Here is a 14,165-nt window from a genome sequence, read left to right as displayed (position 1 = left end):
CATTGCCCCAAAAACCATCTGCGGCGCCACCCCCCATCCGCTCCATCGATCGCGTACGGGAAGGAGAGTCTGTGTCATGTGTTGTGTGGCAAAGATGGCGTAATTGTAAATTGATACAAAAACTTTTTCGAGATCAATTTCTTGCTCATTCTACAATTTTAAACGCCGTTGAAAAACACGTACACACATAAATTCTTCGTGGCTCACGTTGCAAAGCTGACGTACATCCGTCTCGTTAACAAATTATTTTATGACCTCTGCACCTTTCTAAATGCCCTCACGCGAGATCACGTTGCTTCAGGTTGTGTTTTCCTCGAACGTGTTGGAGGAGGGTATTGCTTTTTCTTCCTTGAGTCCATTTTCCTCTAACAAACGCACACCAGCACAGAAAGTTGGAGTGTTAATTTTCCGACCACAGAGATCGCAGAGATCAGTCAAGATCTGCCCAAGAGAGCGTAATGTCCGCTGGGAGCAAGAGAGTGGCTGTCGATCGGCGATGGAGCGAGCGAGAGTCTCTAGCGACCTATCCCTACACCGATCGGGAGAGAAATAGAGAGAGAGAGTAGGGTGGAAAATTTTCCGTTTCCCATTTTCCCAGCGGTACCAGTTTTCGCCGCACGCAAGTACACGCAAGTCGTACGTGAACCAACGTCGGTGTGACATTACGATTCGTGATCATTGGAGGTTCGGTTATAATTTGCTTTAAAATTCATTCTCTCTGTGCTGTGAACTGTGTCCTGTGCCTAAGCTCTAAACAACTTCCTTTATCAATTTTAATCGCCAAGGTGCAAAAGTGACCTTTGCCGCCGCTAGTTTTGTGTATGGACCTTAGATAACTCTTGACGCTGTGCTGTGCAAAAATTCGCTTCGTTCACTGTACAAAAGCAAACGTTCTTCTCTTTCTTCCCACTCGCTGTGCTATCTTTGTAACTAACCGAGTGCGAAAACTCAATGCAATATTGAAAACAAAAAAAATCCAATCTCCCTTGGCAAACCAATCCCCATCGGTACAACTCCATTCCCGATGGAAGATCAGCTCGTGTTGGTCTGCGCTTTCCAGCAGCGATAGGCGCGACCTTAGCGGGCGAATTTTCTTAAAAATAATTTAACCCAGTGAGGTGCACAGATGTAAAATGTGTATCTATCTCCCCGGGAACGTCCAATTTTCCGTAACATGAAGCTGCAACTCCCGGCGGTTTAGCGTGTGCCGCCGCTTGATGCAGGCCGCTAACGTCTCGCACGACTCAGTGGCTCTCGATAGCGCGATGAAAATGTTTAAAAATAGATTTCTCCATTAGTCCGCAGATTCGATCAGGCACGGCCACGAACCGTGCCGTGTTGTACCGTTTGGCGGTCGGTATGTACGGGCTATGTTGTATCGTTCTCGACTAGAAGAGAGATTAAGAAAAGATCTCTCACACACACACACACACAAAAGGAAAAATTATGAAAGTGTGAAAAACGAGAGTGTTGCAGAGTTGCAATAGGGTTTTGGGATCATTTATCCTGTTCAATGTTTGTGGCGAATCTGTGAGATGACGAGGTTCTCTCTGAGCTCTTTCCGTATCTCAACACTCATGTTCGTGCGGATTTTGGCAGCTGGCAGCAAGAGAGGAGATCAACAGCAGTATAAAAAAAAATCACACATTTGAAATCATCGTACAAAATTAAACAAACTCGATCCATGTTGAACCGATCGGTGCTGATCGCAGCTTTCGATTTGTTAACGCTAATCCTGCGTACTGACATACTCACATGAACGTCTGGACCTCATAAACCTATAATTAAATTTGTAACTAAACGAATGTACAAGCTGCCCAGGGTTAGGTTGCTTCTTGAATGGTCAGTAACACCCATCCCTGTCTGCCTTCTGTTTAGACAGCTACAAACCCTTGCGTCGAATACTAACCAACAATGTCCTTTCCGGTGCATCGATATGATCCCTACTCGTCTACCGGTGCCACTCGTTCCTATACTCCCTATACCGACGACACCGATGGTGACACCGAGCGCCGTTACAACTCGTCTGCATCGTCGGACACTTCCACGTCATCGTCCGACTACGAGCATCTCAATCTCTTTCACAAACTCGACCATCTGCAACGGTCCCCGATCGCGGGACTGTACAATGTGATCGTACACAATAATCCTGAGATAGTTGTTAACCGTGGTGTGTCCACCTGCCCCGTTACTGGCGACGGTGGGGGTGATGTGGACGCAAGTAAAGTTCCCTCCCCAACTATTACCGTCACGTCACCGTCACCAGTGGCGACAACCAAACAACCATTATCTCCACCAAAACCATCACCAATACCAATCCAAATACCATCTCCCGCATTCCAACCGGAAGGTAATAATTGTACTGTAGATAGACCAGATCTTCCCCAGATCTTTCCCCAAAATCTTGCTTATTCGCGCTATTGGTGTATTCCGGTCAAACTTAACCTTGTGATTGCTGCTTTTGAAGCTTATGCTAACTGTTCCATCCACTCCGTTTACTCTACAGTTCACGTAATCGGTGAAGATATACGCCAAGAAATGCCACCAGTAGCAACGCAACGCCCGTACGTGGAGATCACGGAACAGCCGCATCCGAAGGCGCTGCGGTTTCGCTATGAGTGCGAAGGACGATCGGCCGGTTCGATTCCCGGCGTCAGTACAACGACCGATCACAAAACGTTCCCCAGCATACAGGTGCACGGTTATCGGGGACGTGCGGTTGTTGTGGTGTCCTGCGTCACCAAGGAAGGTCCCGATCACAAGCCGCACCCGCACAATCTTGTCGGCAAGGAGGGCTGCAAGAAGGGCGTTTGTACGGTTGAGATCAACAGTACCACCATGAGCTACACGTTCAACAACCTGGGCATACAGTGCGTTAAAAAGAAGGACGTCGAGGAGGCACTGCGTTTGCGCCAAGAGATTCGTGTCGATCCGTACAGAAGTGAGTAGCGCACGTGTCACTATCCGTGTCTCCAATGCTAACCGGATGTATCTTTTTTTCTTGCAGCTGGATTTGGGCACGCCAAGGAACCCGGCTCGATCGACCTTAACGCTGTCCGTCTGTGCTTCCAGGTGTTTCTTGAAGGTCAACAGCGCGGACGCTTCACAGAGCCGCTCACTCCGGTTGTGTCGGATATTATCTACGATAAGAAGGCCATGTCCGATCTGATTATCTGCCGGTTGAGCGACTGCTGTGCACCGGCATCCGGTGGAAAGGAGATCATTCTGCTCTGTGAGAAAGTTGTCAAAGAAGACATCAAGGTGCGGTTCTTCGAGAAGAAGGGCAATATTACGGTGTGGGAGAACTACGCAGAGTTTTCGCACACCGACGTGCACAAGCAAGTTGCCATTAGCTTCCGGACACCACCGTACAAAGCGATTGAAATAAGTGATCCTGTGCGGGTTAGTCAAATGTCTAAGCCTCGTAGTGAGATATATGCGAAGACACTCATATTCACTTTGTTTCGTATCGTAGGTTTACGTGCAGCTGGAACGACCATCGGACAACACATACTCGGAGGTTCGAGATTTCCAGTTCATACCAGCAGACTCAGGTAGGCGTCGATTTTCCGCACTGCATCGTGAACTCATGAAAAATCCCAACGCTGATTCTCCCGAGAATCAGCTCATCAAGCGCATCTTGCTCGAGGGCTCCAACAGATCGGCCTTGGAGCAACAGACAGCCGTAGTTAAGCCCGCTAATGGTCCTGCTTTGCGTACCGAGGAAGTGATCGTACTTGACACACCGATCATTGAGGATAAGCCTTTCGTCGCAGAAACGGTAACCAGCGACCAGAAAACGACCGAATGGATACAACGAAACGAATTCAACGTGACAGCCAACAATGGAAACACTATCGGCGATGGCGGTTCCTCAGGCGATGACAATCAGATGATCATCGGTGACACTAACAACAACGTTTATCAGCCCAATTCGTTCGATCTGCCCGATGGCACGACGCACAACACTGACGCAAATGCGAATGTATTCGTTGCACCTGCTGCTAACGCTGCTGCTGCTGGTTCTGCCGCTGTACCGGACGATGATCAGACTCTGAAGGAGCTGTTGGAGCAGGTGGCTGAGCTGGACGAGATCTACACCGATCACCAGCTGCGCCGCGAAAACTTGATACTGGAGCAGGAGTTAAAAACGCTCGAACAAACGGTACCCGTCCAGCTCGGATCACCCGGCGGTCAACCGATGGACATAGACGAGGTGTTTGATGATGCAGCCACTTACACTAGCCTTCAGCGGGCCTTCAAGAATCCGCTCTCGATTACGCTTGGTCCGCCGATTCCTCCGCGACCGGAGCATGCAAAGCTGGATGCGGGTGTGTACGATGCGGTGGAACCGCTCCATGTGCCCACGATCGATGTAACCTCGCTGAAGCGTGAATCGCAAGAAATGGAAAAGCTACCCCCATTGCCACCGAAGCGTGCCAAACCGAGTGTTCAGAACAAGGAAAACAACGCACTGGATGCAAACGATGAGGTGCTTTTGAATACGATCATACGCAAGGGTTCCATGCGCAGTTTGGCACCTCGTCCCCAGTCCGATCAAATCATCATCATGAAATCGCCCGATAGTCCGCTGAATAAAAAGCTTCCGCCCACACCGCCCAGCTCACCCTCGAAGGGTTCTTCGAGTGCTGGAGGTACGGGACCGGGAGACTTTAGCACGCTGCCCAAGAACGGCAACAAAAAGCCGGGCTTTTTCTCCAAGTTGTTCTCACGTAAGAAGAGCAAATCGGACCTAACGGCCAGCACCAACACGCTCAATCGCAAGAACGCATCCGGCACCTCGAAAGAACCAAGTCTGACGGTGGACTTTAGCGGTACTGAGGGTTCGTCACCGCACCGCAAAGGTTCGCTGCGTGATTCGTCGTCGGGCGAGAAACGCAAGACCGGAAAACCGGTCGCTCGAAGCGTGAGTAGCGTTAGTGCCCGGCGACCAACTTCAGATGCCAATCCGGATTATATCTACATCCCGTTGAAGGGTGACGGACCGACGGGCGGTATGCAATCGCGCAATGGTGGCAGTGGAACGCACCTGTCGCTACCGGGCAACGATTCGTACGAGCGGGCTAGTACGGCTTCACTGCCACCGCTCGATCGCAAAGCGGTCAGCGCCTTGCAGCTGGATGTACCGATACAGGACGGTAATCTGGAGCTGGTAGCGATCGCCGATGCGCGCAGCATAAAGAATCTAGTCGAGGGCAACTACGGCGTTCAGCTGGACCCGAACGTGGATTTGACGGAGGCGGAACACTTTGCTCTCTATACCTCGATCGCCCCGAATGCCGCGCTCAGCGAGTTCGATGAAACTTCCTGCTATTATGCCCCCGTAGAACCAAGTCCACTGGTCGCCACCGTCCAACAGTATCCGCAGAACCAGCTGCAGCTGCAGCAGCAGCAGCAGCAACAGCATCAGAGCCAAATCACACGAATGGTCACCGATAGTGATGTTTGAGAGGAACTGATACATTTTATTTTTGATCCCCTTTTGTGCCCTGAGCTACTCCAGAGCAATGATTTCTTGTGCATATCATAGCCAACTACGATCGCGGCAATAATCGTTACATGATCATCGCAGCATATACCATAGTTACCATCACCCCGGCACACCTGTACTAATGTGATTTTTTCTCTTTTTTCGCATTGTTTTTTTTCGGTTAACGCCCTCCACAATACACGTACACGCACTCGCGCCAAACGGCTTGATCAATATCCTCCCCCCAAAACCGACGCACAATAGTCGAACTGCGAAGAAAGCGCCAGAAGCTAGCGAGTTCATCGAATGTCTTTTTACCGGTAGCGCCACCGTTGCGGGGTCAGTCACCACAGGATAATGTGGTGTCGGGCAATATTCCGAACCTATCGCAGTTTACCCGCACTGACGGTCACGGTGCGTCGACGAGCGGTTTACCCCGTAAGTTTTTGCTTCACTCTCCGCTGTTGGAGTACCAATTTTCCATTTCCCCGCACAAACACACGGCGTTGTTTGGGTCTTCGCTCCATTGGTTTCGGTTTCATTTTGTTGTTCAAAATTCACTGCACAGTTCGTTCGCTTCTTCATTGTACACTGCCGGTTCTTCCGGTTTGGGTTTCCATGGTTACCTTTCTTCCTGTTGTAGTATCACAACCGTTGTCTATCTCGCCTTATTGTGATAAGTTGTCCATGTATTCTTGCAATGTCCAATCCTCACTATCTCGCCAGGAGATGCTCCAAACCCGTCCACATTGACCATCATGTAGAAAACTTCATAATCACAGTAAAGAAAAGAAAAATCATTGTTGTACCATTGTTTGACATTTGGCAAAAGGGCAGCATCCTCGGTCGCGTCTTGCGAGTTGTGACCGGATGTTTGGCCGAACGTATTGGGCGGAAATTGGTTCCTAATTGTTGTCCTGTTGGTATTTGTGTCGCCGGTGGTTGTAGAATTTGAAATTTGGGTACCTACTACTAATAATACAAACACGGAATTGGTTACAAAAAAACGGTGAAGGGAACTAACATTCGAAATGTAACAAAACAAACACAAAACAAAACCCGTTAGCGTTAAAGAATTTTGAAATTCAAACCAGCATTGCCATCTATTTGTGAGATTTGTTAGCGATAGAACCGCGGTTTGCAAGGGCGCGCATGTCCTTGCAACAGGTTTGAACATTTGAAATACCGAACATTGTTTGCTGTTAGGACGGATTTAGTCAATCGTGCAGGACTGGTGGAAGGTTCGCATTCAGCAGTTGTTGAATTTTTGTATGTGGATTGAAGGAAATCGCTACAGGGTGTGTCACTTTTTGACATACGAGTTTTAATCTATGAAGTGGAAGAGGTTTTAGTCAGAATTTTGAGTAACTTTGACGCCGTCTCGAATTTATACATTTACAAACATGTACTTAGGCAGACAAGAACCGATACGAGTGTGTGTTTTTTTTTTGTTTATTTTGTAGTGAGTTTGGTAACAGATACTGAAACAAAAATAATTTAAAGCAATTTAATTGTACTTATTAAAAAAAAAAACACACAGACTTTTATAACAGTACGAGAGTTTAGGACATTTTTGTTTTCTTCATTTTTGTTAGTTGTTGGCTGTCACAAGCGAAATTTGGCAAACTATATGCATAGAATAGCAAATAGATCCGTTACACATGTGTGACGAAAAGTACGCAACCAATTGGCATTTGTTCCCTGCCCTGACGGCAGATGAAAGGGAGAAAAAGAACGATACAGTAGTTAATATTACCATTATCCTTGTACGCCGTTGTAAAACTGAAGTAACAAAGGCTTGCAAATTTGCGCAAAAGGAAACCAAATACAATAAATGTACTACCATTACTGCTACTAGGTTGTAAATGCGTGCGCGGAGGTAATGGCTCCGGAAATCGCAGAGCGATGGAAACTAGTTTTACACTGTCAACCAGATCAACCAACCTCCGCACTAAGTCAAATTGTTAATCTTTATAAAAGATGAATAAAGGCGGTGTGAAAGTAAGATAAAAACAAACAATTTGGTACCATGTGTTTCCAGCACGCGTTTAGATTTATATCCATGTACAGGTTATCCTACAGCAGGGCAGGGTTGGCAGGAGTAAGAGTGTCTGCAACAAAGGTACGGTTCAGAGTGATGTTCACAACAGCTAACTGATTTAGACTAAAGTGTGTGGCAATGATAGTTTTGCTTAAGTTTATTTTGTTTCTTTAATCTTTTTTTTTTGTTACTGTGTTCCTTTGCTAATCATTTTTCTAACATTCCTTTTTTGGTGCATGGTGTTTGTTTATATTGGTTTCAAATTGGTTTAATTTCTGCATGATACTTGCTGTGGCTTAGTTTAGTTGTACAGTTGGGCATGTTTTATTAACTTTGTTCGCTTCTTTTTCCTCAACAGGAGGCATTTACAGCTATCAAAATGTGAGTGGGTTTCCGCAGATGAAAAAAGAGGAAATTAAAAACGAACCAGGAGGTAAACATAAATTTATTGAGAAAACGCTTAATCTGTTGGGTACTTATTCTCACGCTCGTTTCGCATTCCACAGACTCGCCCAATCACAACCCATCGAACCAATATCAGCTGCAACCGATGCCTGAACCGGGACCGGATCGATCGCCGTCCACGCTCACACCGTCCCCAGGCATCGGTGGTCCGATCTCACCCCTGGATCCCGGCAATGTGACACCTACCCCACCCGCCTACACCACACTGGGCGGCCCCGTCGGCAATCTGTTCGGTACCTTTGCTACCAATTTCGGTAACAGCGCAGCACCGCAGCAACCGAACGCCAGTGTGCCAATATTCGAAACCAACCTGCCCGGTCCATCGAACGGTTGGGTGCAGCCCATACCATTGCACAACCAAAACGTCCCTAGTCAACAGCAGTCCTTCAATCTGGGCAACTTTGGCTCGCTGCCACTTACCGGCGAATCGATGCTAACCATGAACACAGCGAACACGATCCCCATCAACAACAGCCAGCCGAACGTGGGTCCACCCTCGATGGGGTCCGATTTGAACTTTATGAACCTGGACTTTACGAACCTCGAACCGTTTAACTCGTCCGAGATACGATCCGTACTGGGGACGCTCTCTACGACGGAGCTGAACCGTCTGGAGCATGCGGCAAACATGCAGACGTCCGGTAATTACCAGCAAAATGCCATCTCCAACCAGCAGCAAACTCTGAAGGCTCTCTTGGCAACACAGCAACAGCAACCCCAGCAGGAACAAGGCCAAACGCTACCGGATCGAAACGACAACGACGAGGACCTGACCGATAGCTTTACGAAACTCAGCACCAACGACTTAAACTAAGTTAAGGCTCCATCCGCACATCACACCCTTCCTGTACCGACGAGTTCGTCCTACCCCTTTTGTCCCTTACGCACCTACGGCAATCGCCCAATGCAAAACTGATCCGAACACAATGCTTTCGCTTCAGATCGTGTAGTCCGTAAGCATCAAATGACCTGCGCTGTGTTGACGACGATTTTGTGTAATTGATTGTTAAGTTTTCTATTGCGGACGTTCAATACTGACCATTGGCAAGTAAAACTAAAAAAAAAACAGAAACAAGGAAGATCCATTGAGATTTTGTTATACATAAGAGCTAATTACGCGAAGATTTATTTGGCTTGTGTTTTGCATATGTTTTTTTTTTTTTTGTTGGTCCGGTGGGAGTTTTGGGATTTCGGATTGGGTATAGAGCGCACATACACAGTGCTTTGCAAACAACATCCGAACAGCAGGTGATAAGCTCTTGGGTAAACGAACACGTTTCTGATTCTATTGCGATACAACACGGGCGCTTCCTCATCGAATGGTGCAAAGAGAAAGCTATTCATTTCAGCGATCACGACTTTCGAAACGTCCGCACAGACAGTTCCTGCCGGTTTGCATTGGTTCGCTTGGTCCACTACTGCGAACCAATGCTCTTCGAGAACGAATCCATCGACTTCCATTTGGCGCGAGATTCACACTGTTTGCCATGGATCTGCTCACAACTTTTCACTGTTAGGAAGCTGATCCGCGGTCGCTCTATGCCCAGCTCCGTAAGGCTTGTCGTCTGCGGACAGATGCGATGCGGGAATCGTGGCGAACCACGGATACGCTCCCGCACCGGACCACCCTGTTGAACGATCGACGAACGCCGCCGTCCCGTCGGTGGCAGCACGAAGTTAACCCTCGGCTCCGAACCCGTCAGATTAAGCTCTTCACTTTTCGGCTTGCTGATCGTGTAGATCGACTGTGGTACGGCGAACGGCAGATCGTCTTCGGTGTCGATTTCGTTGAATATCGTCAGTGCCGACTTACGGATCGCTGTGGTGGATGTGCCCGGTGTTCCAATCATCGACACGGAAGGTGTTTTCTGTAGTCTCGGAGTGAACATGTGTCGAATCTTGCCCATCACTCCGGAACCGGTTCCGCTCGGTGTCACCAGTGACGGTGGCTCATCAACGCTACACCGACTGTTGGATGTAAGGATGCGTTCTCTACTATTAACCGGCCCTGCTGTCGTTACTGCGGGATCTATTTTTGGCTGCGAGCTGAAGGCAATATTACGCTTCATGGGTGATAGCATGGGATCGACCGAAGGCCAGCTAGCACGTGGAATTATCGGTGGAAGTACCGAGAGTAGCAGCATCGGCAGTCCACTCGACCCGTGCGCACGTGCAATCGAACAAGATCGCGTATCTTGCAGGTTGGGTTCGGAAGAGCGCGGAGAGCTTTGGGGTGATCGGTCCTGAAGTAACCGTTCCAGGCGACAAATTTCGGCGTCCAACAGCTCCAGCTCTTTCCGGTACACCCGATTCTGGACCTCGACCCGAAACTGAAGCTCTCGCCGGTCATCCAACACGAAGCGGCGTGTGTTAAACTCCAGCTTTAGTCCCATGCTGTGTATGATTGGATCGTACACCTCACCCTTCTCGAATATGTCCTTTATCTTTGGCAGAAACAGCAGGCACAGCGTTGCCGTCGTCGATATTAGCACAAACCCGGCGGTGATGATGAACGCTAGCGTTACCTTCTCGTAGAGCAGATTGGCCAGAACCACCACACTGGCACTGGTGATCACCACACTGTACACCGAGATGCCAATGTACTGGGAATCATTCAGTGCCGATATCTTCACATTTCGCGTCTGCCACGCCATATACACACCGACGATCAGCAGCAAACCCTTGTACGCGTACAGCATTCCCAGCCAGCTTTCGTAGTGCCGCGAGCGGCAAAGTTCGACCTGGGGCAGAAACACAACGCTCCGATCGGTAGCGCTTATCTCGAGCGAGAGATTATGCAGGTGCCGCTCCATTGGATCGGCCGCCATCCAGAACGAGACGACAAACGCATCCACGAGCAGCAGCGCACCGATGACAGAGATCAGCTGGGTGTCCCGCAGTATCTTGTCCCGGCAGAGGCCACCCGCACTCTGCGTGAAGATGCGATACACTCGGAACGTTTTGGCAAACATTGAGCCGAATGCGAGCGAAAATCCGGCCGATAGGAAGTAGATGCGTGCCATACAGATCGTTGAGAAGGTAACGCTCGACCAGGGCAGTGTGGAGTGGTCCAGCCCTAGGAGAATTGTCGCCGTGTAGACGAGAATACATCCGCACACGGTTATGGTGCTAAGTTTCGGGCTCGATAGTTTGATCGCTCTGCAGAATGTACGAAAAGGGATGAGAAATTGTTGAAACTTTTTGGAGGAACCATTTCGGAATCTCTACTCACTTTAGCTTCCGGAAGCGCAGATTCAGGCCAAGAAATAGCACCGAAATCCCGATGCCCACCAGCGAAAGGATCAACACCGTGTAGAACGCCAGCGGGTCGATCGTGTCGACGCGCAGCCTTAAAATACGCTTCGCTATCGGCACTTGTCCGCCGGCCCACACAATCGGCACACAGTACCGGCAGCCAAAGTCCAGCGTTGCATTCTTCGGATAGTAGAACGCAATCATCTGCAGCTGGCCGCGCTGTATCTGATGGAACGAGGTCGTACCGATGCGATCCGCACCCTCGAACGATACCGGCCCCGAGATGCCGTTAAACTTCAGCAGATCGAACTGGCGCAGCAGCTCCTGCGCGATGTCGTACCGGGTGTAATCGTAGTCCGCCAGATGGACGCGGTTCGCGACCTCGAGCTGGGACCAGGACTTCTCGGCACCGCGCAGTGCCAGTGCCATCGCCCACACGGCATCGTACGTTTGGGGAGCGAACTGCGACACCGTCCCGGTGACATTCATTTCCCGAAGCTTCTGCAGGAAGATATCGTTCGTCTGGAATGAAATATTCGCCAAGCGACTTCTTATCGTCCGTGTCGGTACAAGCACAGTTAAAACAGACAAAAGATTCCACAAACATGCAAACATCGTACCGGTTTTAAGGGGAAACTAAATGAAACCGCTACGGGTACGAGATTATCGGCAATCGATCGACGTTGTGCAATACTTACTAATCCACTCAGGGCCGTACCCATCCCGACGATGCTGTTGTAGCTCGATACGATTATTAAGTTCTCCACTGCCGTCAGCAGGGCTTTGGAGGAGCAGACGGACGACTCCGTGCCCGACAACCACCAGGACGAGATGTACGTATCCTGCAGTATCCAGGCATACTCCGCACCGTACATGCCCAGGTTGTACACCTGCCAACGGTACGAAAGCAAACCACACAAAAGCGGATAAGAGATGTTTGGCCGCAACGTCTTCAGCGTGTTCGATGCACGTGCCACGTTGACCTTTTTTTTTTTGCTTACCTCACAGAACACTTGAGGGGCAATTTCATGCGAAAAGCTCCCGATAATCACTCGTACGTCTCGATCCTATATTTTTGTACGATTGGGGGGTGTGGGTGGAAATGAAGCATTGGGTGGTCGCAAGTAGGGGGAAGAGAGAATGACAGAAAATGGCACATCTTTAGCGCTGGAATAATAAACGATTTCTAGGGACGGAAGCTGATTCTTATCGAACGGTAAAGTGCAGTGAGTTGTTACTACGTGAAGGATGGATTGGGGGATGATGTTAGAGCTGGAGGGGTGAAGAACACAAATGTATATCTGGGCGTGTGTGTGTGTGTGTGCAACAATGGATGAGTGATGATGGGGTTTCGATGTTTCCGGGTAGCTTACCTAGCGCGTATTGTCATGTGTATGGTTGGTGGCATTTGGGAGCAACAATTACAACAACTTTCTACTGGAAAAACTACTAGAGAGATAGAAAAAACCATTGCACTGAAGTGGAAACAAGTGAAGGGGGGTGGGGAGGGAAAGAACATAAGTGTGTACGTAAAAGGGGTGGAAAACAGGGGAAAAAAACACTTTTCTTTCGCGCCGTTTTTGGATAGGGAATCTACTGGTTAATACCCGCAGCAGCTTCAGCTGCTCCTTAAAATCGGTTTCGGCGAAGGAAATGGTGGCGGCACACGTAATGTTCGCCCGCTCGAGTTCCGTCACGAGATCGTTCACCGCCAGCGAGTAGCCTTCCTCGTTCTGGGAAAAGGTGGCCACCGTGTCCCAGCCGAACCGCATCAGGAACGCTATCCGGGCGGGATGGTGCGACGAATCCGGTGCAACGGTGCGATAGAACAGCGGAAACTCCCTACGATCACTCAGCGCCGGCGAGGTGGAACCAAACGAGACCTTGAATGGGAGGGAAATGTGTCGCTGTTAGTAGAACAACTTATATAAATGAATTACTCTGCTATGCATTACGCCCAACGGTATGCAATGTGCAAACCCTTCATCTGTTAACAGGAATTTCAAAACGCCACGTTGCATACCTTTGGGCGCCCACATGCAACATCACATCGCGTTAGGAAACTTTCACCCGGGAAGCGATTTATTTATTCCGCCACGTTGCATTACCTGCAGAATGTTCCAGTAGGGGACGACTTTGGCCAGGCTTTCCGTAACCTCGGAACAGGCCGACCCGAGCACCATAATGATGCGCTTGCTCTGGTGCGTATAGAGTGCGTGGAAGAATCGATCAATCCCAACGCCAGGATCACACTGTAACACAAGCACGCTATGTTAGAACTTATGTTCACCGCTGTCCTCATCACCTCCGGCCCGTACCTTTGTGTCGTTCGTGATGAGCTTTAGCTTGTAGCCCAACAGCAACCCTCTGCGATTGATGTGTTGCACCGCCAGCTGTGCCGCTGCCAGCTCGCTGAACCCCTCCCGACGTTCCCCGCCACCCTTGGAGCTGAGCTCGAACAGCCCCAGGATGGTTACCTCCCGGCCACGTCTCTCACTGCCGGTCGGTCGGGTACGTTCGAACACCGTATTGATAATGTTCCGATTGAGCTCCTTCGTGTGGTTCGGTGCAGACTTCCGATTGGCGGCACTTTCACTTGCCATCAGCTGTCGTGGCAGGGCGTCGAAAAGCACCAGCATCATCATCATCGCCAACGGCACGTAACCACTCGGGCAGGGCTTTCGGCTCATCGCAGCAACCGCTGATGAACCGGCAGTGTGTACCAAGATGAAGACGCGTTTTTCGACTGCTCGCAGTAAGCCGTTGCCATCGACTGGCGCACACCGAGCCCGCGGAAACGTGGTTTATCCGTGCGATAGAGCAGCACGTGCCACCACGTTCAAGTGCGCTCGTGTTGTCCACAGTCTGAAGTGGAATCGAAATAGACGAAACAAAAAAGAGCGGGAATGGTAT

General features: G+C 49.5%; 3 protein-coding genes across 3 annotated transcripts; 2 read left to right on the top strand and 1 right to left on the bottom strand.

Annotated features, from left to right (window-relative positions):
• The first annotated feature begins 1,914 nt into the window (after nt 1-1,914).
• On the top strand, nt 1,915-5,470 carry LOC128713560 (embryonic polarity protein dorsal). Its single transcript, XM_053808420.1, has 4 exons — nt 1,915-2,350; nt 2,507-2,941; nt 3,008-3,402; nt 3,476-5,470. Exons 1-4 carry the CDS (start codon nt 1,915-1,917, stop codon nt 5,468-5,470), a joined length of 3,261 nt encoding a protein of 1,086 aa, XP_053664395.1.
• Nucleotides 5,471-7,471: 2,001 nt separating this feature from the next.
• On the top strand, nt 7,472-8,811 carry LOC128710781 (uncharacterized). Its single transcript, XM_053805633.1, has 3 exons — nt 7,472-7,492; nt 7,562-7,613; nt 8,039-8,811. Exons 1-3 carry the CDS (start codon nt 7,472-7,474, stop codon nt 8,809-8,811), a joined length of 846 nt encoding a protein of 281 aa, XP_053661608.1.
• A 601-nt stretch (nt 8,812-9,412) lies between these two features.
• LOC128711013 (gamma-aminobutyric acid type B receptor subunit 2) lies at nt 9,413-13,942 on the bottom strand. The gene is made up of 7 exons (XM_053805879.1): nt 13,571-13,942; nt 13,361-13,504; nt 12,860-13,135; nt 12,254-12,319; nt 11,951-12,142; nt 11,230-11,774; nt 9,413-11,156 (listed from the first exon to the last, which is right to left on the bottom strand). The coding sequence occupies exons 1-7, from the start codon at nt 13,940-13,942 to the stop codon at nt 9,413-9,415; spliced, it is 3,339 nt and encodes a 1,112-aa protein (XP_053661854.1).
• Nucleotides 13,943-14,165: the final 223 nt, after the last annotated feature.

Source organism: Anopheles marshallii, chromosome 3 (genome assembly GCF_943734725.1).
Source record: "Anopheles marshallii chromosome 3, idAnoMarsDA_429_01, whole genome shotgun sequence".
Taxonomy (NCBI): Eukaryota; Metazoa; Arthropoda; class Insecta; order Diptera; family Culicidae; genus Anopheles; species Anopheles marshallii.
This window is presented reverse-complemented; position numbering and strand designations above follow the sequence as displayed.

Bases quoted from the DNA above. Each gene is read 5' to 3' on its own strand.
- LOC128713560 (XM_053808420.1), top strand. From the start codon at position 1,915: ATGTCCTTTCCGGTGCATCGATATGATCCCTACTCGTCTACCGGTGCC. The intron at 2,351-2,506 runs GTAATAATTGTA...TTTACTCTACAG, and splicing joins TCCCGCATTCCAACCGGAAG to TTCACGTAATCGGTGAAGAT. The intron at 2,942-3,007 runs GTGAGTAGCGCA...TTTTTCTTGCAG, and splicing joins TCGTGTCGATCCGTACAGAA to CTGGATTTGGGCACGCCAAG.
- LOC128710781 (XM_053805633.1), top strand. From the start codon at position 7,472: ATGAATAAAGGCGGTGTGAAA. The intron at 7,493-7,561 runs GTAAGATAAAAA...ATCCATGTACAG, and splicing joins TGAATAAAGGCGGTGTGAAA to GTTATCCTACAGCAGGGCAG. The intron at 7,614-8,038 runs GTACGGTTCAGA...CGCATTCCACAG, and splicing joins TAAGAGTGTCTGCAACAAAG to ACTCGCCCAATCACAACCCA.
- LOC128711013 (XM_053805879.1), bottom strand. From the start codon at position 13,942: ATGAGCCGAAAGCCCTGCCCGAGTGGTTACGTGCCGTTGGCGATGATG. The intron at 13,136-13,360 runs GTAATGCAACGT...CTCCCATTCAAG, and splicing joins CCTACTGGAACATTCTGCAG to GTCTCGTTTGGTTCCACCTC. The intron at 11,775-11,950 runs GTAAGTATTGCA...ATTTCATTCCAG, and splicing joins GTACGGCCCTGAGTGGATTA to ACGAACGATATCTTCCTGCA.